Source organism: Pogoniulus pusillus, chromosome 1 (genome assembly GCF_015220805.1).
Source record: "Pogoniulus pusillus isolate bPogPus1 chromosome 1, bPogPus1.pri, whole genome shotgun sequence".
Classification (NCBI taxonomy): Eukaryota; Metazoa; Chordata; class Aves; order Piciformes; family Lybiidae; genus Pogoniulus; species Pogoniulus pusillus.
In genome coordinates, this window is record NC_087264.1 from 30,239,736 (window position 1) to 30,263,533 (window position 23,798).

The following is a 23,798-nucleotide window of genomic DNA, read 5'->3' on the forward strand; positions in this document are numbered from 1 at the left end:
CCAGATCAGCCTAGATAGCCTGCCTTGACCTGTCACCACAACAGGCTGTCCTCCTACCTATGAACACAGACCAGTCTGACCACTAATGAACTTCTCCTACAGGAGACCAAGAGATCCATATAAACCCACAACAACTCCTGCCAAAGCACATGTCAGTGAAAACAGCCACATTGCTTATTGGCTTTCTTCATATTAAAACAATACAAAAGTTGATTTATGGAAACAAGAAATAGGGTCTTTCATCCTTTTTGCAAGAAGGACAATCAGTGGCTATCAGGAATGGAGAGAAGTAGCTCCCCTGAAGATGTTGAGGTGCTGGAACATGTCCAGAGAAGGGCAACGAAGCTGGTGAGGGGCCTGGAGCACAAATCCTATGAGGAGAGGTTGAGGGAGCTGGGCCTCTTTAGCCTGGAGAAGAGGAGGCTCAGAGGTTGTGCCAGGGTACGTATAGGCTGGATATTAGGAAGAAGTTCTTCACAGAGAGAGTGATTTCCCATTGGAATGGGCTGCCCAGGGAGGTGGTGGAGGCACCGTCCCTGGGGGGTCTTCAAGAAAAGACTGGATGAGGCACTTGGTGCCATGGTCTAGTTGATTGGTTAGGGCTGGGTGATAGGTTGGACTAGATGATCTTGGAGGTCTCTTCCAACCTGGTTGATTCTATGATTCTATACATGTCTTGTTTTCCACTAAGATCTCTTAAATGTTATCATCCAGTCATTAAATGCACATTTTTTTGCCTTAAACCTATTTTGAAGTAATTAGATGGATTATGCTGGTTTAGAATGCTCCTTTTATGAAACTAAATTATTGGGTATTTGTACGCTGTCTATAATTTGGTCTTCTAAAACAGTAATTCTGAAAGCAAAACAATGCCTGTCTCATCTTTCCTTCTCTAGCTGTTTGCATCTCTTTGCCTCTCTGAATACACAAGGACATGGACATTTCTCTTGGATTATTACTGAGCCATGGCAGTCTAATAACCATTCATGCTTTTGAGAATTACCTCTAGATAGATCTGTTAAATCTTTTGACTCTAAAGGATGTCAGTGCCAGACAAAATACCTACAGACTGTCTGTCCTAAGGATAACCTTGATGTATTTCTAAAAGAAAGATGCTGGTCTCAAGTTTGAAAATGGCTTAGACTTCTTTGTTCCATTTTCAAAACTAAAAGGGCCTCAGGAGCCTACACCCTACCAGCTTTCAACAAGATGTATTGGCATAACTGTTAGAGCCAGGTTTTAATGCCAATTTCCTTTTTGAAAGGCGCTTCAAGAGTTTTAGCTAGCCACAGATATCAGAGGAGCCTGCCCTTAGTTTCAAGCATTCAGCTCTTTCTTGAGCTGGCATACCATCCCAGATTACATTTCATAATTCATTGAGTCATTTCTTTTTGCTTTACAATTCAGCAGTTTCTGGGAAAACCTAGGAATGTTGTTCCTCTAGCTATGATTTCATTTGTGATTGCACATCAACAACAACAACAACAAAAAAGAAGTGCTTTTTTTTTTAAATCACACTGCATAGGTATTTTAACTCAGACACAGTAAACAGCTATGCAGTTCACATCAGTCTTCCAGTACTGCCAAGGTTTGTTCAAAAAGGACCAATGATACATATAAAAAATATCCTATAAGGGTATGTGGATAATTTCCTATATGGAAGTCCTCAATAACGCAACAGCAAGAGGACAAAGCACTCTGTAGTTCAAATACTCAATTAACTGTAAACCATACACTTTCAACACTGGTGGATGTTTGGGTTTTTAATACATCTTGGGTATATCTATAAATCCAAAATCTAAATGAAACCTTACCCAAACCAAACGAGTTTTGCATCAAAACCACCACCATTCAGCATGATCCCAACTGAACAGAAAAGGCTAAAGCCTTCTATATGACTTAAGCACAACCTGGACATGATAAGGTAAACCAAGGGTGATGGTGAGTGGCACAAAAAGGTAGTACAGTGGAATATGCATACAGGTAGAAGTGTTGAGATAAGGATAGGAGAACCACATCCCTTAATTGCAGGAAAAGGTGAAACCTTCAAGCATGCTTACCCACGAACGCTGAGATGTCCTGGCTGCTGTGCAGAGCAGTTGGTTCTTCATGGCACTAGCAGTACCTCCAACTATAACAGCATGTTCTTAACCAGTATTCTCATGTTCAGTTAAGTACAGACATGGCTGCTTGACTAGAATATTTCAGTTGCAAATGACCTACAGCAACCATCTAGTTGAACCATCATTTGTCATATTAGTCAAGTTAAAAGGTCTGCTTTAAATACCTACATGTTCATATCAATGTTCTTTTAGTCAAACACTACAATCCAGCTCCGTGAGACTACACTTTGGTGTTTGTCTCACACACACAACGTAAAAAAGTACATTACGTGTACATTTACAGGTTGCTACACATAGTAATGTTGAATGTTGCAAAGTTACAACTGTATTCCAAATTACTGTCTAGGAGGCTTTTTATCTTACTGTGAATCAAAAGCATTTGTTCTGAGTTTCTGAAAAATGAAACCACAACCAAATCCAAACAGAGGAACAAAATATCTGACTGTGCCCCTCACTGAGTCTCTCTTAGCAGACAGCTGACGACAGAGGAATATACCTCCACAGCATTGCTATATATTGGAGGTTTTTTTACATACACCCTAGATACTCATTATCTCTGGCCAGACAGAACATTGGCAGGTGCTAGTATGACTCAGAGTGAGCATTTTTACTACACTCCTTTGAGCCTACCTTTGCAGTTCATATCTGCTAACTTACTCCACAGTATCTAAGTTTCAACTCAGAGAAGTCTTCTGTATGTTCATCTCTTACTAGGTGGGACCAAGTCACTGCAGCAGCTGTGATTCATGAGAAAAAGGCCAGAAGCAGAAGGGGAAGGACACAACTGAGAAGGACACACTTTATCTCCCCACTGGGAGCTTAAAAAGGTATTTTCTTCACCACAGCCCTTCCAAGGACAGCTGCATGCATGGATGACCACAGCAGCCTAGTTTCATTGGAAGCTACTGTTTTAGAAAACAAGTATCAATACCAGCAGAGATGTTAGAGAGTCCCTCTGATGGCTCTTCTGCAGAAACTCACCTTAGAACACAGCACTTCAGGGAATTCCCTAAACAGATACAATGCAGCCCCTCTAGACTCCAAAATCCTTTCAGCAAGTTCTCACTCAAAATATGGTATTGCACATTATCACCACCACTACAGCCCCATCTGTCAGCTTTATTTGTAGAGAGTAGGCTGTAGATGATCCTGTGCCCCCATAACATACCATGAAATTACTGTCTTCCACACCAGAAGTTTAATCTCTAAAGCTGAAGAACAAAACAAGATGCAGTTACAGGACAAATAAAAAAGAAACTGTCATTTATGTTTCTGTGTGAGTCTATACAGGTTTTCACCAGAGGAAGGACAGTGAGACAAAACAGTACCTATCCAAAAACAGTTTTCTATGCAACAGCACGAGATAGGATGAACTCTACAGGAGTAACTCCACCTCTTAGCAAGAGGCAGAAACAGGCTTGGAGACTTGGTTGGGCTGATCTGGCCCTGCCAAATGACACAGCTGAAGAGCAGATGCTTCCTTCCTTTAATTTAGAAAAGCCAGCAAGACAGCTTAGCAGACCCATGCAGACATGACGCAAACCAGCTGTGGGTTTTACCTCTTGCTGTGGCAGCATATTAATCCATCTCTGTCAGTTATCACCTGTGAAGGACACCCCTCCTGTTCTACAGGGCAAACCTCCAGGTCCATATTAATGATTACAGTTTCCCAGAAGAAGCCTGAAGTGAAAATATGGAATTGTGTATGTATGAGGCTGCGCAGAACCTGCCAGTTAGGAGAGAAACCACACACAAATGCAAAATGAGCAAACAAGGACAAGGAGTGAACTTGGAGAAGGATTTCTTAATTTTTAAAAGGAGGCATTTTTTAAAAGGTGCACCTATTGCAGTACACAGATGTGAATCTCTAACAAACTGTCCCAAAAAGGGACAACCTCCCTCTTCCATGAACAGCGTAGCCCAGAAATCTCAGCAAAGTAGAGTGGGCAATGACAAAACCAGATGTCTTATAAGATCTTTTCCTTTGACAGCAGAGGCTCTAACAGAGTGAACCCTACTTGAACAACAGTACTCGCAGTCCAACAAACATGCAGCCTGACACCGTACATACAAAGGTTTTTTTCCCTTAGTCTGGTGCTCTGAACCCTGGTGTGACTTTTCCAGCAATCTCACAATCTGTTTCGATCATGTCGGTACTACTCTAACACACATAATGTGAATATGTTCAATAAAATGCTTCAGAGCCTGAGAGGATTTCAAAGAAAACTCATGCAACCCACCCCTGAATGTACCCAAATTCGTAACAAATCCTTTGGCTGATAAAGAGAATAAGGAAAGGGAAATTAATCTTGACATTTGTAGATTAACCAGTTGATAGGCAAGGTTCTAGAGGACTTGGTGGCAGACAGGACAGCTGTTTCCAGAATTGTGCCTAAGTGACAGAGTCTATATGTTATGAATGAAACAGAGCTCAGCAGAATGAGAGAAGCTTCTCACAGGAGAGGTGGGAACCCAGATTTTAAAGATTCAATTAAAGAATGTCAAGACTAGTGGAAAAGACTGAGCTATTTCTACCTCCGTGTCTGTGGCTGCCCTCACGCTGCTGTGGGTGTAGTTACGTAAAAAGCACAATCCTTTAATGGAAGGTGGAATTATTTAAGGAAAACAGCTGGCAAATTTAGAGCTAAGTAGGAGCACAGAAACGTCAATGCTGAACCAAGAGTGTGTCAAACATGACCCAGATACCTAATTAGAAGTTATGCTTAAATCTAACTTGCACAGACCTGAAGAAACAGGCTGACTGAATGCAGCAGAGAGGCTGCAAGTACTTTATTGAGCTTTATTGCCCTGATCACATTAGGTAGTGCTCTAATCTCCCCACTCTCCATCATTTTCAATGTTCAACTCCGACAAATTTGCCAGAAAAGGCGAAAGGAGAGCTGGTTTACAGAATAATGATGCAAAGATCTCCACTGTGAATTCTGAGTGGGGTGTCAAGGTTGCCAGGAACAGTCTCCCAGAGTAGAGACACAGAGGTGCCCTCCCACTGCTGGCTACCATAACATGTCTGCCTCAAGCACCTCAGCCCAATTGGCTCCTGCATCCCAAAAAGTGAGAAAACGGGAATGTGGAGGAATCTGCAAAACCTGAACAGACAGAACACGTGTCTGCTGCAAAACCAGGAGCCACTAACAGGATTGTACAAGACAAGCTAATAACACGTTAATTCAGAATAGCTCTGTGAAAGCTAACTATAACCAGTCAAAGTATCACTTTCTTAGTATACAGAATTCTGCAAGAATAAAGGCCTGGCTATGTTCCATTTAATATCTTCTTATGCTACTCTCTACTGGGGTAGAGAAAGACATTCCTCTGTGTTCTTAAATAAAAGTATGCAAATACAGAAGAATACTCATGAATGCCTGCTCAGCTGCCTTGTACAAGAAATCAGACAAATCCACAGAGATCTTCAGTCTGCTGCATGAGCGAGATGGTCCCTAGGAGACAGCCCATGTAAGTTACTGGGGAAGAACAGTCTGCAGAGACAGATGTTAACATGCCAATGTACTCTCTTATTGGATGCAAGATGTGACGTAATGTTTGTGGACTGAGTGTGTTTCTAAACTTGATGCTCAAGGACCTCTGCTGACAACAGGAGCAAAACGCTGAACAGGGAACAAGTGAGCAATAAGTCACTGACAGAGATGGTGCTGAGATATGCTAACACACTATGTAAAAACCAGAAACTCATTAACTTACCTACATTATCATGGGTGAGAAAAAAACCAAACTGCCTTTCCTGTTAGGAATTAGCACCCAGGAGGCTGAGTATTAATGAGTCACCAGTGTGGTGTTCCATCTCTGATGGGGAATTCTATTGCAGAGCAGGATCAGGGAGGTTACTTTAGCCTGCTCTGGCACTGGTCTAGCTGTCAGTGGAAAACTTCATACAATTCTCACGCTCACTGTTTAAAAAGGTTTTTAAGAGCTTGGAAAATAATCCAGGGATGAAGCACAAGAGGAATTACAGGCCTGGAAAAAGTGCTTTGTAGACAGCTGCGCTTTCAGGGACATGTTTTATTAAAAGCTTCAGAAATAGAAAGTGAAGTGGTGATTTCACTGCAGTGACTAAGTATCTTTTTGAGGAGGAGAACAGATATCTTCACTGTCAACCACAACACCAGGCTCAGTACCAGAAGGTGATCTCGACAAAGTGAAACTAGAAACAAGGAACATGTTTTGGGCATTTCATTACCTTTTTTAAGAGAGATGGCAACTTCTTTAAAGGTCGCTTTTATGCCAGCATTTTAAAATTGGGTACTTTCCTGTAAGATCTACAGTTATGAAGAGGACTGGAAGCCAGAAGGCAGCATGTAAGCAGACTGGGCCAAAGGATCACCACAGCCCTTTGCTGCACAGGTAAGCATAATGGGTGAAGGTCTCCATCCCTCCTCTGCCCACCCATGGTCAGCCCTCTGCTCCCAAGAACAAGTGTTGCACTTACAGCAGTTCAAAGACACACATCAAGACTCATGAGCCTTTACCTCTGTGTTATATATTGCTGGGCACTTTGCTGCAGTATCTCAAGCTGATTCCTGTGAGCTCCCTGCTGGGCACAACAGTTCCCAGACACACCAAATTTGCAGAACAGCAAGTTTTTGAAATCAATAAACAAAGGGATCCTGACAAGCTCATTTTGAAAGTTTTTTTTTGTTGTTGTCTTTTTGGTTGTTTGGGGTCTTTTATGGTTTCAAGTTGTTGTGTGGTTTTGGCTTCTAATCATGTGTCATCTCTAAGCGCACCTTACAGCTCTCTAAGAGACCAAGCCACTGTGTCATAGACTCAACACATTCTGGAGCTGTAAAATCAACTCTTCCATCTTATAAATACATTAATAGAACCCATAATGCAATATCCACGTAGCAATGACATAAATGATGAATAAAAGATGACACCATGCAAAACTATAAATCACAGTCTGAAATACCTAGTTTTCTGACTCTATTTTTCCACTTGACAAAAGACAAATTTTCATGAATATGTCTCTGTCCAATCCATTAAGTTTCAGCAACCACAGCCTCATATTAGAGTAACCTTTACTTCTCTTCTGTGGCTATCACTGTTCCCTCAAAAAGCTCACCTGTCACTCTGTTTCTTGTAGGAGCAAAGTTTAGACAGTCTTCAACAAAATAACCCTGGATGTTTGGCAAATACCTCTCTTGCTAAAAAGTGGCTTTTGGTTATTGTAACCTATTCAGGAAATAGAAACTAAACACACTGTATACTTAGGGCAAAGGTAAAATATCCAAAACAAAGAAAACAAACAAATTATTCACTCAGGTAAATTTGATAACAATGCTGGCATCAACCAGTAAACAATGAAGTTAAAAAACCCCAACAACCCCACAACCAAAAACTCCAAGGCAACAGACCCAACCCTAGCTGTCATGGGTTGAGTTGAATCTCCTGATGAATATATTCAATACCATGCTGCCCTCATGCCAGCTTCAAAATTAAGGTGCTGACTGGAGCAAAGTATGATGGGGCTTAAAGTCCAGGTTGCAACATGAGAGGCTTCGTGTTCTGGCTGCTGCTTCCCTTTGCTGGTTTTGGGGCATTTAGGTGGTCTTTTTTTCCTGTTAGGCTGGATGCTGCATGCTAGGGTGGAGTGGAACCATTCTATTGCTGCCTTCTGCTGCTGCTTTCAAATTTTGCTGTGTGCTTTCTGCCAATAGGCTAAGGTAATTGTGCAATGTATTAGCTCAGTAAATTCCTTAATCCAGTTTTATTTGTGTTACCTTCTCTCCCTTCTCTGAAAGGAGAAGGGGCCTTGTGAGAGTGGGATGTGTTAACTCAGGATGCTAGCCAAAACAAAGATGGGTATAAAAATAATAGAATAAGACTGCTATTACTTCTATGCAATACAAACCAAATTGGATGTAAAACCATTCAGTGCCACAGACATACGCTTCTTTTCCTGGTCATATTGTGGAAGTATTTACATGGAGAAAGAATCCTTATTGTGCAAGTGACCTTGGGATGGAATAGAATCCTGAGACTACTCTTGCAAACCACACAGCCATCAAATAGGAATTAACTAAATAAAGACCTAATTGCTTAGTTTTATTTCTCTGCAGGACTAAAATACCATTTTCTTCTCTGTGTGGGGTAGTGAATCATACATCAAAAATATCCAAGCTCATCAATTCACACCATACTCAAAACAAATCTGTGGGAAATCAGCATGCAATTCTGAGAGATTTATCCCCACAGAAAAGTTAAAGAAAACATGGAAATAAGTATTATTTCTAATGATGGATACATATGGAAAGGCCCAAAGCTTTTTCTTGTTTGCCATCTCTGGTGCAAGGTTCTAAAGCCAAACCTATGTCACTCTCAGGTGCCACATAGTGCAAACTGATCGAAGAACTGAATATTTCCACTGCAACAGGCAGAACAAAACAAGTTATTCATCAACTGTTCAAGTGATACAGTGTGCACTCTAGCACTATGATGACCCCCTTCAGTTGCAGCATCTTCTAGAGAAAAAAATCCAACTGTCCCCCCTAGGGCAGCTTTTAGCAGCAGTGACTTCTGACTGATGCACAATTTATGGCTGGTAAAAAAAGCTGTTTCAGTATGTAATTATGTAATTCTTTATATTAGATTAAAAAAACAACATAAAAAAACAACAAACCAACCCAAACCCTTCCTTTTCACCTCATGCCAACAGTTAAATTAACAGTAACATCAGTTTTGATAGAATCATAGAATCAACCAGGTTAGTAGAGACCTCCAGGATCATCCAGTCCAACCTAGCACCCCACCCTGTCCAATCAACTAGACCATGGCACTAAGGGTTTATTCCAGTCTGTTCTTGAACACCTCCAGGGAGAGTGACTCCACCACCTCCCTAGGCAGCCCATTCCAATGGCAAATCACTCTCTCTGGCAAGAACTTCCTCCTAACATCCAGCCTATACTTTCCCCATCACAACCTGAGACTGTGTCCCCTTGCTCTGTTGCCAGTTGCCTGGGAGAAGAGACCAACCCCCACCTGGCTACAACCTCCCCTTCAGGTAGTTGTAGACAGCAATGAGGTCACCCCTGAGCCTCCTCTTCTCCAGGCTAAACAACCCCAGCTCCCTCAGCCTTTCCTCACAGGGCTGTGTTCCAGGCCCCTCACCAGCTTTGTTGCCCTTCTCTGGACACATTCCTGTATCCCAACATCTCTCTTGAATTGAGGAGCCCAGAACTGGACACAGGACTGAAGGTGTGGCCTGACCTTGAGTACAGGGGAAGAATAACTTTCCTTGTCTTACTGGCCACACTGCTCCTGATCCAGGCCAGGATGCCACTGGCTACCAGTACCCTCAGGTCCCATTCTGCCCGGCTGCTCTCCAGCCACTCTCCCCAGCCTGTAGTGCCACTTGGGGTTGTTGTGGCCAAAGTGTAGAACCCTGCACTTGGCCTAGTTAAATCTCATCCCATTGGCCTCTGCCCACCCATCCAGACTGTCAAGGTCTCTCTGCAGGGCTCTCCTACCCTCCAACAGATCAACACCTGCTCCTAGATTGGTGTCATCTGCAAACTTACTGATGCTGGACTCAATCCTCTGGTCCAGATCATCGCTAAAGATATTGAACAGGACTGGACCCAGCACTGATCCTTGGGGAACACCACTAGTGACTGTCTGCAAACTGGATCTGCTGATTTTTCAGGAACACAGCCAGGAGGGTTTTGAAATCCTTATAGTTCATTTCATAGAATCAACCAGGTTGGAAGAGACCTCCAAGATCATCCAGTTCAACCTACCACCCAGCCCTATCCAGTCAACTAGACCATGGCACTAAGTGCCTCATCCAGGCTTCTCTTGAACACCTCCAGGGATGGCGACTCCACCACCTCCCTGGGCAGCCCATTCCAGTGCCAATCACTCTCTCTGGGAAGAACTTCCTCCTAACATCCAAATAGCACACATAATAGCATAAATAGCAGTGTACTGATTTAAGCTGAATAGTCCCAGTAGAGAGAATGGGAGGATGAGGCTACTCCATATTCCACCCTGCAGTGCTGCAGTACAAGCTGGATTTTTATTCTACACCATACTAACTGTATGACAGGAAAGTTTTGGCTAGGGCCTATGAGACTTCAAATATATTCTATAGCTTGCAAAGTTTCTTGTTCAGGTTTTTTTGTGGTATTTTTTCCCCCAGCTTCTGGGCTGAGATGCATCCTTTCTTGCCAGTCCTTCAGTTTTGTGGGTGCAGGTGGTTTGAGTTTTGTCTGTTTCCCTATGCCAATATTTCTGTTTTCCTTCATGTAATCTGACATCTCTGTGAGAGAGTAGTAAATTCTCTCTGTCTCAACTCACTATCTCTGCCTCCTGGGTCCTCTTCATCCTTGCCCACCTGGACAGAAGTGGTGGGGGTGTGGTATCTGCATGGGAAGAAAAAAAAACCCTCTATCATGAGCAGATGGCAGGGGCTCATCTGCTAACTAAGTTGCAATCAGGATGGAGGCATCACTCACCTATGGAATCTAATGCATGTGCAAAAGAATAGAAAATCATTCATGAGACTAGGTTTACAATTACTAATGGTAACTTCTGCCCTTCATTGGAGCAACATATTCACTACAGTCAGGAAATTTAAACCCCAGAACCGACTGCTGTATTTTTACTACATGGCACTTAATTAAAACACAAGTAAAAAATCTGCTCAATAAATAATACTCTGAAAATTACTTTGAGTAAAGCAGCCAAAGAACAATAGATAAGAATGGACAGAATACATGCATAGCATAACAAGGCTGATGTATTTGCCAAATGATGAGAGGAGATTCTTCTAATGCTAGAATGGCACAGAATGAAAGCAAAAGATTTAAAGTAACAGTTAGGTTATATTCAAAGATTTGCTCCTTCACATTGTTAATGATTACTATTAGACACCTACATATCATTGCTTTTGCAGTTCAAGATAAAAGTGGTTTGTCTAAGGGTCACATCTCCACATCCACCTTGGATGTGGGTACCTGACAACTCCACATCCACCATGGCTTCTCAGGCAGAGTGGGAGCAAAGCTGCCCTGCTGTGTATTTGATGCTCAGCAGCCCACAGGAATGCTGGAGGCAAGGCAGAAACAAAGTGTGAGGTGTGAAAAACAGAACTGTTTTGGTAGAGCCTTCACCACGCAACTCCAAGGTTGCTATGAAGACATGAGAGGTGAAGTACTGCAGCTTGACTGCAGTCTCCTCAACATACACAGAAAAAAAATGAAGTCACACAGCACTTAAATTAATTTCTTCTCTTCTACCCTGTCATTCAGATTTGGAGGCAAACTTCTGTAATAACATGGCAGTTTTGAAGATGGCAGGATGAATGCAGAAAAGCATTAATCATTCATTCTTATCATTCCTATGAATTTTGACAGGCATTGAAATATTGTTATTTTTTCTTTTTTAATGCTTTATTCATTTGCCACAATATTCCATCAGCTAAATGCTGGGTTTCAGAATGAAGCTGCCATCAGCAACAAGAATGCTCTTAATAAGTAATATTTTGCTGTGACTGAATTACCAATTCATCTACACACTAGAGTTCAGCAGGTAATTTATGATGAAATCTGTTTTCATTCTAGCCTTTAGTCTCTACTGAAAGACTGAAGAGGCCTGTAAGACCCTCTTGGAAAAATAACTAAACCATTTTTAATAGACCTGCTTTGTTCTAGGCTCATAGTTTTCATTTGATTCCTTCCAGGCCAGTAATTTTTATGCAATTATATTTTTGCCTTGTTCTGACTTCTACTCATGTGGCTGGAAGGTCTTGGTTGTTAACATATTTTTATTTTCCCTTTTGACAACATCTCTGGTGTCCACGAAGAGAAGACAAGTCTCTGCAGAAAGATAAAGCTGGGCCATTTAGTGACTTGGGTGACATTTCACTGTATGGTTATCGCCCACAGGAATAGTTGCATAGCATGACTATTTAAGTTTCTGACTTATCATAGCTAAGCTTGACAAATGCAAAGGTCCAAATCCAGCAGGGATGAGCTGGAATGAGTAGGCTGGGGACAGAGTGGCTGAAAAGCAGCCAGGAAGAAAGGGACTTGGGGGTACTGGTAGATAGTAGGCTGAACATGAGGCAACAGTGTGCCCAGGTGGTCAGGAGAGCCAATGGCATCCTGGCCTGCATCAGGAACAGTGTGGCCAGAACAAGGGGACAGTCTCAAGTTGTGCTGGGGGAAGTATAGGCTGGATGTTAGGAGGAAGTTCTTCCCAGAGAGAGTGATTTGCCATTGGAATGGGCTGCCCAGGGAGGTGGTGGAGTCGCGATCCCTGGAGATGTTTAAGAACAGACTAGATGAGACACTTAGTGCCATGGTCTAGTTGATTGGACAGAGTGAGGTAATAGGTTGGACTGGATGATCTTGGAGGTCTTTTCCAACCTAGTCGATTCTATTCTATGATTCTATTCTATGAATAGGAATGACTTTCACAATTGCAAAGAAATTAATTTTCTCATAACATTCAGAACTTTTAGATAGCTCTCAAGAGGCCTTTTTACTGACTGAAAGCTAAAGCCTCATGATGGGTTTCATGAGTGTTCTACAATGCCCTGAGCCAAATTTCAATGCACCCACTGCTGTGCACCCACTAGTATTGTCCACTTCAGATATTACTACTTTCAAGTATGGTCATGTGAAAGTACACAGCTATGTAAAAGAATCCATTTTGGTCACTTTAAAAGCGATGCTTGATTCCATGTAACCATTTAGGATTTATCCCATGTGCACTCACATTTAAGGGATGCAAACTCCACGTGGTGTGTGAGCATGCTCAGATGAACAGAAAGCTATGAACAAGACACAGAAACATCCTCAGCAGCCAGCTATGATGTCATCCTTCCTCCCAAGGCTCCAAGAAGAAGTTACATATATTGTGATATTTGTGCCAGGCTCAAGGCAAACAGCTAGCAAGGACCACAGAAGAAGCTGCACACAGAACACACCACACAAACCATACCTGAGTTGGAAAAGTGCAACGCGAAGAGCACAGCTTGAGATGAAGGTGGAGAGCAGCCTGAGCAGAGCTCTATCAGGGTTGCAGCAGAGGGCAGCGATACACAAATGCTAACTGTCCTCCTTCTGCAAAACACCTACAAATGCAAAAGCCTGATCTTGTTTATTTCTAGCATATGACACTGGCCATGCTTAGCCTTATTCTTAAGTAAAAAATGCACTCTCTTCATGTGCATTAAAGTGTACAAACATGCAGCTGCACAGAGAGATATGTCTCAAATACTAATTCTGGCTGCTTTCTCTTCTTTTGGCAACCATATCTTCTGCAATTAATCTACTTTTCCTTTGTCCTCTGAAAGTCAAATCCTTTAAACTTTTGCTTTATAAGGCATTGACTCAGATCTTAACAACAGGAAAAGAATTGCTACACTTTTGTCTTTCTTTCCCCCATTCTTCTCACCTTTTGAAAAGTAGGAAGCTGGATGAAGTCAAAAAGAAAAAGGGAGGGAGGAGGAAGTTGTGGATGAAGACAGTGTAATTCTTCAGCTCCTTAACTAGGTTAATTTGTCTTCTGGCATGGGAATAGAAAGCTCAAGAGAAAATTACAGCAAAGCCTGTGCTAGTTGTGCAATAGCAGATATACCTAATGCTACGTGATTCATAGCAGCTTTGAAATGCTAGATTAAAAGGTGTAGCACCCTTCTTTCTGAGGGACTGATGGATTACATTTCCACTGGGTGCAGTTTGGAAAAGAGATGTACACAGGCAAGAGAACACAAGTTGTGATGAAGAAGTCCAGTCTCTGCTAGAATTTAAATGTAACTTTCTCGTAGCAATTGATATTTTTAAACAAGAAATGAATTTACTGTGTAGCATCTGCTGTAACTGAATACAGAAAACCATAGCAATTACTCCATACTATATGTGTATAGGTAAATTACAGGCCAATTTTAATCCATGAGCATGTTCTCTGCATCATTTACAAAAGTTCTGGCAAAGGATTTGTCTTTCATTTTTTGTGAGTTTGTTGGTTTTTGTGTTGGGTTTGGGGTTTTTGTTGTGAGGTTTGGGGTTTTTTGTTAGCTTTTTGTTTATTTGTTTGGTTTTCCTTATTTTGCTTAACTAAATAGGCTCATTCATGTTCAGGATAACACTGAACTTGGTTTAGATTTGAAACTATCTACATCTACTAACTTTGCCTGAAAGACTTAATAACACAATTCAAGTATTTTATTTCTCAAAACTGTATAGGAAATAAAAAATTAAAAAATAAAGTTTTAGAAAATTCATCTGGACTACAAGCTCAGACTTAGCTATCCATTTCAACAAACATTCCAGCTTTCCAGGTCCAGAGACTGGTCCTGCCCCAGATCAAGGGATGAGTGGTTTACATCAAGAATACAGAAATATTCAGGGAAACCCTTATCAGGCACAGTCCTCCAAGTAAAATCCTAAAGTCAGGTGATGCAACCAGCTGGACAGACAGTGCAAGTGAAGCCCAGTCCATCTGCAGCCAGCTCATGGATTTCTTTGGTCTCAATGAAAGTAGTTTCTGTAAAGCATTAAGAAAAAAACTAGCATAAAGAAAGAGCACACTGTGGCACAGCACTCTGAGCCCTGCTAGGCAAAGGGTGCTGGCTCTCATCACCATTGAGAGTTCTGGTCCTGCTTACCATGCCACAATCTCTTCCTTTGTACATTTCCTCTGAACAGGAAGCTTTCACACCCTGGACATGAGTAGCTCTTCTCCCTCTGCCTTTGGGTGCCAGATCTGGATGACAGATGTGTTTGAACTCCTCTGATGGGAAAAGGCAACAAATACCCTCAGACTATCATTTTGCAAGGGGTGCATGAAATCCTCCAGTAGAACTTCCTGAACTGTGCCATTAAAAATTCAAGTCTCTTTTTTGCCAATGCCACAGGATTTCTATACTCCAGCCAAATGCATTTTCTTTGAGTGAGTGACATTCTGATGTGTTCTGGGACAACTCCATAGACATTTGCCAAGACACATGCTGGCTTTTTCAGACAGATACACACGGCAGTTTAAACTTAGTTTAGATCATGAGCCTGGAGTAATGACAGGCCATCTGGTACATTTCAGTAATGCTGGCATTCTCTGCTCAGAGATGTCTGGGACAGACATGGCAGGTCAGGAGTGAAATGCATTGGCAGAGCTGCATGCATAAAGCCTGCATGGCAGCATTTAATGCAAGGCAGGAACATCTCCCATCAATCTGCTCACAGACACACAGGCAGCTTTGAGAGCAGAGCAAGAAGACAAGCAAGTGTGGGCACAAGGGTCAGGAGCTGCACATGAGTGAGGTGCCAGCTAGGGACTGCTGCTGGTAAGAGAAGGTATCACTCAAAATGGAGCTGTGGGGACAGGCCTGCTTGAAGTCAGTGGGTTACAGGTCAGAATGAAGCTGTATCAAAACCTATTGGGAGGAAGACAGAATGGTGCAAGGCTTATAGACTGCATGTCCTCCTGGGGTTGCTGTAGCAAGGATGCTGATACACAGGTTCAGCCAGCGTACAGGACCAGGGTAAATCTGGAATGAGCCTGGGGAGAACAAGGCAGACTGGAAAACATGAAGGCAGCATTTTGCACTGGAAAGTTCAGCTGCTGCAACGCTGATTTCTTTCTGACTTTTGGCAATATTGCCTAGAGCCAAGTCTGAATCAGTGGGCGAAAAGAGTAGATGCATTTGGTCTGCCTACCAAATAGGAGTTATTTTAAAGATGCAATTGTATGGAAATCAAAAAAGAAGATCAGAAAGCCAGTTTTATTTCTGGTTACTCTAATAAGATGTTCTTACAACAGTCTGATAACTGGGAAAATAGCATATTGCTGATTCATTTACAGAAACAAAATCATTACTGAGGAAATTTTCTCACTAAAAGAGAAATGTGCAACTCCACTGCAGCAACTGTCATCATATGCATCAGCTGACAACCCAGCCTGGGGTCACAGTACTTATTCAACACCTGTCCTCAGTTTTTCATCCTGTACTTTAAACTTACCATGAACTATGCCAGATACATGCACACAGATGCCACATAGACTGGTTTCATCTTACTTTCATTCTCTGTGGCTTGCTTATAAAAGTGAAGACTTATGTAAGAAGCTAATGGTGTGGTGTGGCCTCCTTTGATGGACCTTCTTTGAGCCAAAAGCCAAGGAAGAGGATACACAAATCTTCTTCTAATGCAGATTAAAATGTGCCTTTGGTAAAGCACATCCACATAGACTCATCACACATTCCAAAAGCTTTTTTCATCCTTTACACAGATCCATGTTGTCAAGAGAGGATCATTAATGATAACACCCTGAGGCTCCTTCATATTACACAGTATCTCATTCACAACTTGGGCACTGAGACAGGTGAAAGCAAAATAGGGATGAGCAGCTCCTTCCTTGGTATTCAGACTTTAAAATCAAGCACCTACTTTGTCACAGTATAAAGAGAGCTGCCTGTTTAGAGCACCAAGGCACTTCTGTAATGTTTCTTTTTCTTTAAGACTTTACATTTCTCTGGTGAGAAGCAACTACAACAGAAGTGTCAAGCAAAAACAAACTCCTGTTAATCACAGTCTCTGTGAGTCTGCCAAGTGAATCACATCTCAGTGTTGGTGTTCTGGTTTTCATCAGGTAGGAATAAGAAGTGTCTGAGTAAGCAAGAATCCAGAAATCAAACTCTTCCTGAAAAAGAGTCCATATCATTTAAAAATGTAAGCTTTTCTCTTGTGTTCATGACACTGAGTGGAATTAGACAAGCACTAAAACTGAGTATCCAATCATCATAAGAAAAATTAAGGTTGGAAGGATTCTCTGGAGAGTGTCTAGTCCAACCTCCATCCAAAGCAAAGCCAAACACAATTAGGTCAGATTGCTCACTTCAGCTGGGCTCAGGGTTTCTGAACAGCTCCAAATAAGTGGTTCCATAGCTTCTGCAGGCCACTGGGCTCAGCTGCTCTGACCATAAATAACTTTCATCCTAAATCTAGATGACATTTTGTTTCCTGATATGTGTATACACTGTCTTCTGTGCTTCCGCTACGCACTCCTGAGAACAAGTCTGACCCTGGCTTCTTTATAGCCTCTCATTCCCTTCAGCTTTCCCTTCTCCAGTCAGAACAAATCCATTGCTTTCAGCTTCCACTCCAAACATAGGTGCTCCTGCCTATTCAAGTACTCTGGCTCTTCACTCAGCTATCCCAAGTACTGAAACCATATATAAATTTATTTTGGGTCTGGTCTACCAAGAGGTAGGTCTATAAATCTGAAAAAATGAGAAATGGAGAAAACATTGGGCAGTCAGCTGAGCCATTAACATCCCATACTTGCCAAACTAGAGGCTTCAGGCACTGCCCAGTGCATCTCAAGAGAGATGCCTTCAAATCACCTGAAGGGCATAATACTGACCTTGTTCCCCTTCAAACATGGAATTTTTCTATGAGCTTTGGAGGAACATTTTGTTCTTAATTTCCATCATTTCACTATTCCCTAGGCTGTCAAAACCCCAGCCATTTAAAGGTGATGTAATTGCAGCTGCTGTTCCAGAACAGCAGAGTGCAAGGTGGCAGTGTCCATCATGTCAAGGAACTGCCAAGCCAGGGTAGTACCTAAGGATATTGGTTTAAAAACGCTATGAGGTCTCTCATTTCCTTTTTAAGTAGCACATAGTGGTTTGGTCACAAGATGTTAGGGGTTGGAAGGGACCTCTGGAGATCAAGTCCAAACCCACTGCCAGAGCGGGACTATATAATCTAGTGCAGGTCACACAGGAATGTGTCCAGATGGGTCCTGAAAGTCTCCAGAGAAGGAGACTCCACAGTCTCTCTGGGGACCCTGTAAATTGATAACTACATCAATTGCTTAACAGTATAATTATTGACAAGAATATCAGAAGCCTATTTTAGCAGCGTCAATAAGACATGCAGTCTGTGTATTGCAGACTTTGGACCATAGAATTAGTTTTCAAATGAGATAAAAGGCTATTTCCCCCCCAAACCTTCAAGAACAGTTAGCTCATACCTGATCTAGACATAACCTACCATTTAGGAACATAATTTTCACATCTCACTCTAGATTCATGTTTCTTTTCCTCTGTAAAACCCTAATCCTGCAACTGCCAGTTACACTGAGTCACCACCCTGAGTTCAATTTCAGACAGAAGAGCCTGTTGCTCAATAAAACCAGATTAACTGGACTCAGCTTCATTTAAGTAAAAATTCCATTCCAATTTCTGTATTCCCTCTCTATCTCCAAGAACCCTGCAGATTTGTATTCCATTTGTGTACCTTAAGATAGATATTTTTTCTCATATCAGGTTAGCAAATCATACACCTGAATCAAATCAGCACAACTTCAAACTCTGCTCAAACTCCAATAATTTTCACAGCAAAAGTATTTTTAAAGTGCTTCAGGCTCAGACATGCTCCACTGTAGGGAATCCTCTCTACAATGGCTTGACACCAGTTGCATTGCCAGCATCCCTGTTGACAACATATATTTCCTCATCATTTTATAGCAGTATAAAGACCCCAGAAGCAAGAGAGGTCCCTTTGAACCTTTCTTCTCTCAGTTATTTTTGTACTGTCTATATGGAACAACACAACTTTTAATTTTTAACAATCATATGAATTTTACTCTAGTGAAGTTGCAGCTACAGAGGACAATACCTTTCACTTTTCAGAACAGAAGGGGAAACTTTCCTAAGCAGACTCATTAGTGTGTGCACCTGGTCTGATTTGGAATGAGACTCTGAAGGACGAAATCATATTTACTTTACAGTGATACATAACGTCATGAAGTATACGTCACAGAAGTAGCAGGGTATTTCATATTGGCCAACAGTCCAACAATAGTTTGGTGCCACCACAGTGAAAAGTACTACTGATTTAGTGAAAAGTGGTATCAGAAACCAAAGTATAAATTCTTTGAGCGATGTCCACCACCCTGAATAAATTCATCATCCATCAAAGTTCTTTGTTGTACTGAAAGGCATTTTCTGGGAATGTGTATAGGAACAGTTTTGTATTTTAACTCCCAGTTTCTGCACTATCCACACTTTTGTACATACAGCTTTACTAAAGCAGCACCTACACATAAAAGGTATTTCACATCCCTCTACCCGTGATCCCATAAGACCACAGAAGTCCAATAAGAGTATCTAGCTATGAGAGAGGAACTGATTTCCACTTTCTTTCCTGAGCACCCTACTCCTACAGTGACTAACTCCAGTGATACTGTGATAGCCACAAAAGCTATGTACCATTTTTTATTAATGCACTCCAAAGAAATAAAATTACTTCTTAAATAGAATTAAGAAATTATAGTTCAATACTTCACTCCATAACAAGGGCATGCAAAAAAACTAAGCAGAGGGGCACATTTTTTTCTTACATTCCTTTTTTTCCCCTGGCATTAGTAGTGTTTGCCTAGAGCTAGATATTACGAGCTCACATTCTCTTCCCTGCTAACCAGAGCTCTTACCAGTGACGACGCTGGGGATTTTGGACAGAAAGCTCTTGACAGTGCGGATGGGAACTCCTCCTGTTTTGTCATCCTGCATCTTTGTAACAATGTCTTCAATCTGTCAGAAGGAAGGAAAGACTTAGTGGTTTATGCAAAATAGTGCCTGCAACATTTATATGCCATGAGTACTTGGAGCCCTCATAGTAGAATGGACCTTAAATATACCATGTGTATTACTGCACAAACAGACCCAGTTACTGTCTCCCAAATTTAAACCCTGCTACTAGAAACCATAAGACAACATGAATCAGCTCAGAAGATGGCAATCGGACACCGACAAACCTACTGCAGCTGTGCTCTTTAGTCGACCAGGGGTGACAAAGTTGTTTAGGCCGCATGTGAATTGGGTTAGACTTTACAGAGCAATTAGCTTAAGGAACTTTCCATCCAATCCCCCTTCCCCTCTTCTCCTACACTCATCTGAGTCCTCCATACTGTGTGATACTTTGGGGGAGCTTTCATTTTCCAATAGGACTCAGACTATGGCTTGAGAAGAGCATGAGAGGGAACAAACACAGGATGATTTTCCTGCCTCATGCTGTAGACTGGGACAGTACATGTCCATGGTGCAAGCGTGATGAATATAGAGAAAACCTTGTTAGCCTTCCACAGCCATGTTAACTTTTACTTCACAAGCACGTACGCAATTCATCTGGTACAGGAAAATACACAATCATCTTAAAAACCCACAGCAAGCAGAGGATCTGATAACAGGCAGAAGCAGCTTAATCCTCCTCCTGTTTATTCTAAAGTCAGAAAGGATTTTTGCTCCTTATGAGGCTACACCCCTGCGCTTACTTGGAATGAAACAGCAAGGAGAACAGAAAGCTGAACATAAGCACAGTGCAGCCATTCATTATCTCCAGAGCCCCTCTTCAGATTAATAAGGTCTCAGAAGTTCAACAAAAATAAACTTGAAGCTGTTGGCTCTGTTAGCTCAAACACTTGACAGTACAGCCCTGCCTGATGTTGGTGACAGAGAGTTGAGGTCGAGAGGGCTCAGGCACAGAGCACAGCTGATTTTACCTAAAGATTTTCTCCTTGTAGATGCTGCAAAACGCAATTTTGGCAAAGAGGTTACATGGTGAGAACATGGCCCCTGTCTCTCTCCTGAAGGAATCATGAGAGCTCAACTATCTCTCTTCAGCTCTGGAAAGGCAGCATCATTCAGATGTCCAAGTGAGTTTCTTTCAGAGAATGACCTACCTTTCAAAACAAGTTTAATTCGAAGTCTTCCTGAGCCAGTAAGACAATCTTCCTGCCAACCTCAGAGCCTGTACCGATCACTGTTTTTAACCTCAGGATATCAACTAACTGCACTGTTTGCACCTTGTTTGTATATTATTTTCAAGTTATCACATGCCCTGAAAAAATTCTCAGGGGGAATGAAACCACTAACATGAAATAATCCTGAGATATTCAGTCAATTACAGGCTGGTTGGGTGTTTACAGTTATTTTGTGATAGAAAAATGCTACTTTCCCCACAACTCAAACTATGAAAATTAATATCTTTCCCTTTTCCCCAAACTTCATGCATGGCTTGTATGCAGAAGCTTATTTGCTTATCAAAACAGCTTATTCCAGTCTGAGGGTATCTGGAGAGGGTAACTGCTCCTCTGAGGTTGGACAAGAAGCATTTCATAGCACTTCGAGGTGTTGAGAGGTGTCTGACAGCAACACTCATTACCAGCCCAGACCTACTAGCGACAGAAATCCAGCAGCAGATCTGCCAGTGGTCCAGGGCAGCTTGCTGGCATGTGCAGGGTGGATCAAGAAGGTAAGTCAGACTAATAACCACTTCAATGGGTGATACAACACACCTTCATCTGTATGCACTTACAGCCCGCATCAGAGAGACATTCTGCCATGCATATTAGAAGGAAACGATTCTGTAATGTTATGAACCCCATGTCTCCAGGAACACTTAAGGGCTTTAACAACCACAAGCACAATTTTTGGTAAAACTGTTATTTTCTCTTTCCCTATTTCAATTAAAAAAATTATAACAAACAAACAAGGTAAAATAATTGCCTTAAAATATATTGTTTTTACCTAAACTGTCCCCAAATCAATCAGTCAAGCAGGCACTGGTGTTTCAAATGTGGCTACTAATTTAGGTTTGTCACAATTACAAAAGCCTACTGCATTTTTAGTACAAAGTAAACAAATTTTCCCTAGAGAAAACTCCTTCCTCTTGTCTTCCAGCCAGACTACTGATATTTTCCAGTCTCCTCACTTCTGAGTGCTAGATGTTTCTTTTCTCCTTTCTTGTCTACTCAGAAGCCACATCTCCTTCCTTCCCAGCCCTCTCATCTGATTTGGACACAACTACACACCCTGTCCTCCTACAGTTCAGCCCACAGGGTTACAGCCTCTAATGGTACACAGTCTTTTCCATCCCCAAAATATTTTCCTTATGTTCCCTAGGAAATTTCTGCACTGCCCAAAGGGGACAGCATAGCCTATTGTAAGGAACATTTGATGATCATTTTCTTCTTTCTTCAAGTTATAATCAAGCTTTAAAGAAAATATTTTAAAATCCCTATACTTAGCAACCTGTCAAGTTTTTGTTCCATCTGCTACAAAGAGAAGATCTCACCCTTTCTACCAGCCTTTTTGTGTTCTGCACGTACCAATGTTTGCAGATATTACTACCCTGGATCCCAATTCCTGCCTAGTTATGGAAATGTTTCAGTGAAGCAAGTGATATGGCAATAAAGCGGGGGGGGGGGGGGGGAAGTGATTAGAGCTTCAAGTGTGGAGAAAGGCAAAAAGGGAAAACTAAGCAGAAGGTCACTTTCATCAAAGCTTAATTTTTAAGAGAGTTACCTAGAGACTGCACTGCTAATGATTCACTCTTTGTTTTTTTGCATGTCATTAAATATCCTTTGGGCTTCCTTATCTAGCAGACAGAGAATAAGAATCCTTAGTTCATTTCATCAGGCCAGCAGGCTGGAATCAGTAAAATTAAGCACTTCTCATATGTACCACTCCTAAACAACCAAGCTTTGTTGAGCTAACTTCTATCCAAAAGAAGTCATTTAAAGGAGAGGTAATGTTTTTTTTTCTGTAATGGGAGGTCACTGCTATTTCAAACTAATCTGATTCTGCATCAGCAAAAGGCACTGCAACTCTGCTCCAAGTGGATGCTGGGTCAGTATCTCCTGAGAAACCACAGCAATTTCTGTATCTGCTGCCACTGTTAAGCTACATACTCTAATGTATGACTAACAAACTAGATCTGCCTTCTATTCTAACTGATTGCTAACATGTCTGCTCCCTACATTTATCCAGAACAATTTTATTTCACATTACCCCACTTTAAAGGCATTGGAAAGGGCTTTTGGCTTCAGGAGTACATAAGCAGTGGAGATAAGATTCTACAACAGGTGGTTTATGAGTTTACCAACATATTCTGCTACACAAAAGGTGTTGGCGATTTAATGCTTATGTGACATTTTCTAGTATTCACTACAAGAAGGACACTGAGGTGCTGGAGCATGTCCAAAGAAGGGCAATGACGCTTATGAAGGGTCTAGAGCACAAGTTTTCTGACGACTAGATGAGGAAACTGGAGTTGCTTCAAGTGAGGACAAGGAGGCTCAGGGGAGACTCCTGCTCTACAGCTAACTGGAAAGAGGCTGCAGTAAGGTCTCTTCTCCCAAGTGAAAAGCAATCCTTCACACTGAATGATTACCACAGAATGATGTCAGAGCCATCACAGTCCCATTTCGCCAGCTCATTTTTGTGAGCTAGCGAGGGAAACAGCACCTTTCTGACATTCTAGCTCTTGAGTTAGCTGCAGATACTCCCTTAGACCCTTCAGGAAAGGGTCTAATATTTTGATACACACCAAATTCTTGTCTGATTACTGGCAGCAGGTACCCTACCCTTGGGGATTCCTGTCACCAGCTAACCTGCAGCTAGAGAGCCTCTAAGCATCATTTATCAGCACAAATATTAAATGTATAGTGCTAGATAGACAGGTCTATGTGATGCCAAACATCCTCTTCAACCCTAGAGAAGAGAGCTCTCATAAATGCTGCTGGAGCTGGATGGTACATAACAGGAAAGAATCTGTTTGTTTGATCAGCTAGTGTGATGGCAACAAATATATTTGATCTTTTTTAGTCTTGACCAAAATATTAGTCTAA

General features: G+C 41.7%; 1 protein-coding gene across 10 annotated transcripts in view; it reads right to left on the reverse strand.

The window, feature by feature from the left end:
• Nucleotides 1–23,798, reverse strand: part of RGS6 (regulator of G protein signaling 6) — a 298,915-nt gene that overhangs the window by 100,591 nt on the left and 174,526 nt on the right. For all 10 annotated transcript variants that reach the window (XR_010303040.1, XR_010303041.1, XM_064147162.1 and 7 more), the window contains exon 3: nt 19,602–19,701. Coding sequence is in view for 8 of the 10 variants with exons in the window: in XM_064147162.1 (XP_064003232.1) it covers nt 19,602–19,701 (100 nt within the window). In the remaining 2 variants the exon portion in view is untranslated. The remainder of the gene's footprint in view (nt 1–19,601; nt 19,702–23,798) is intronic.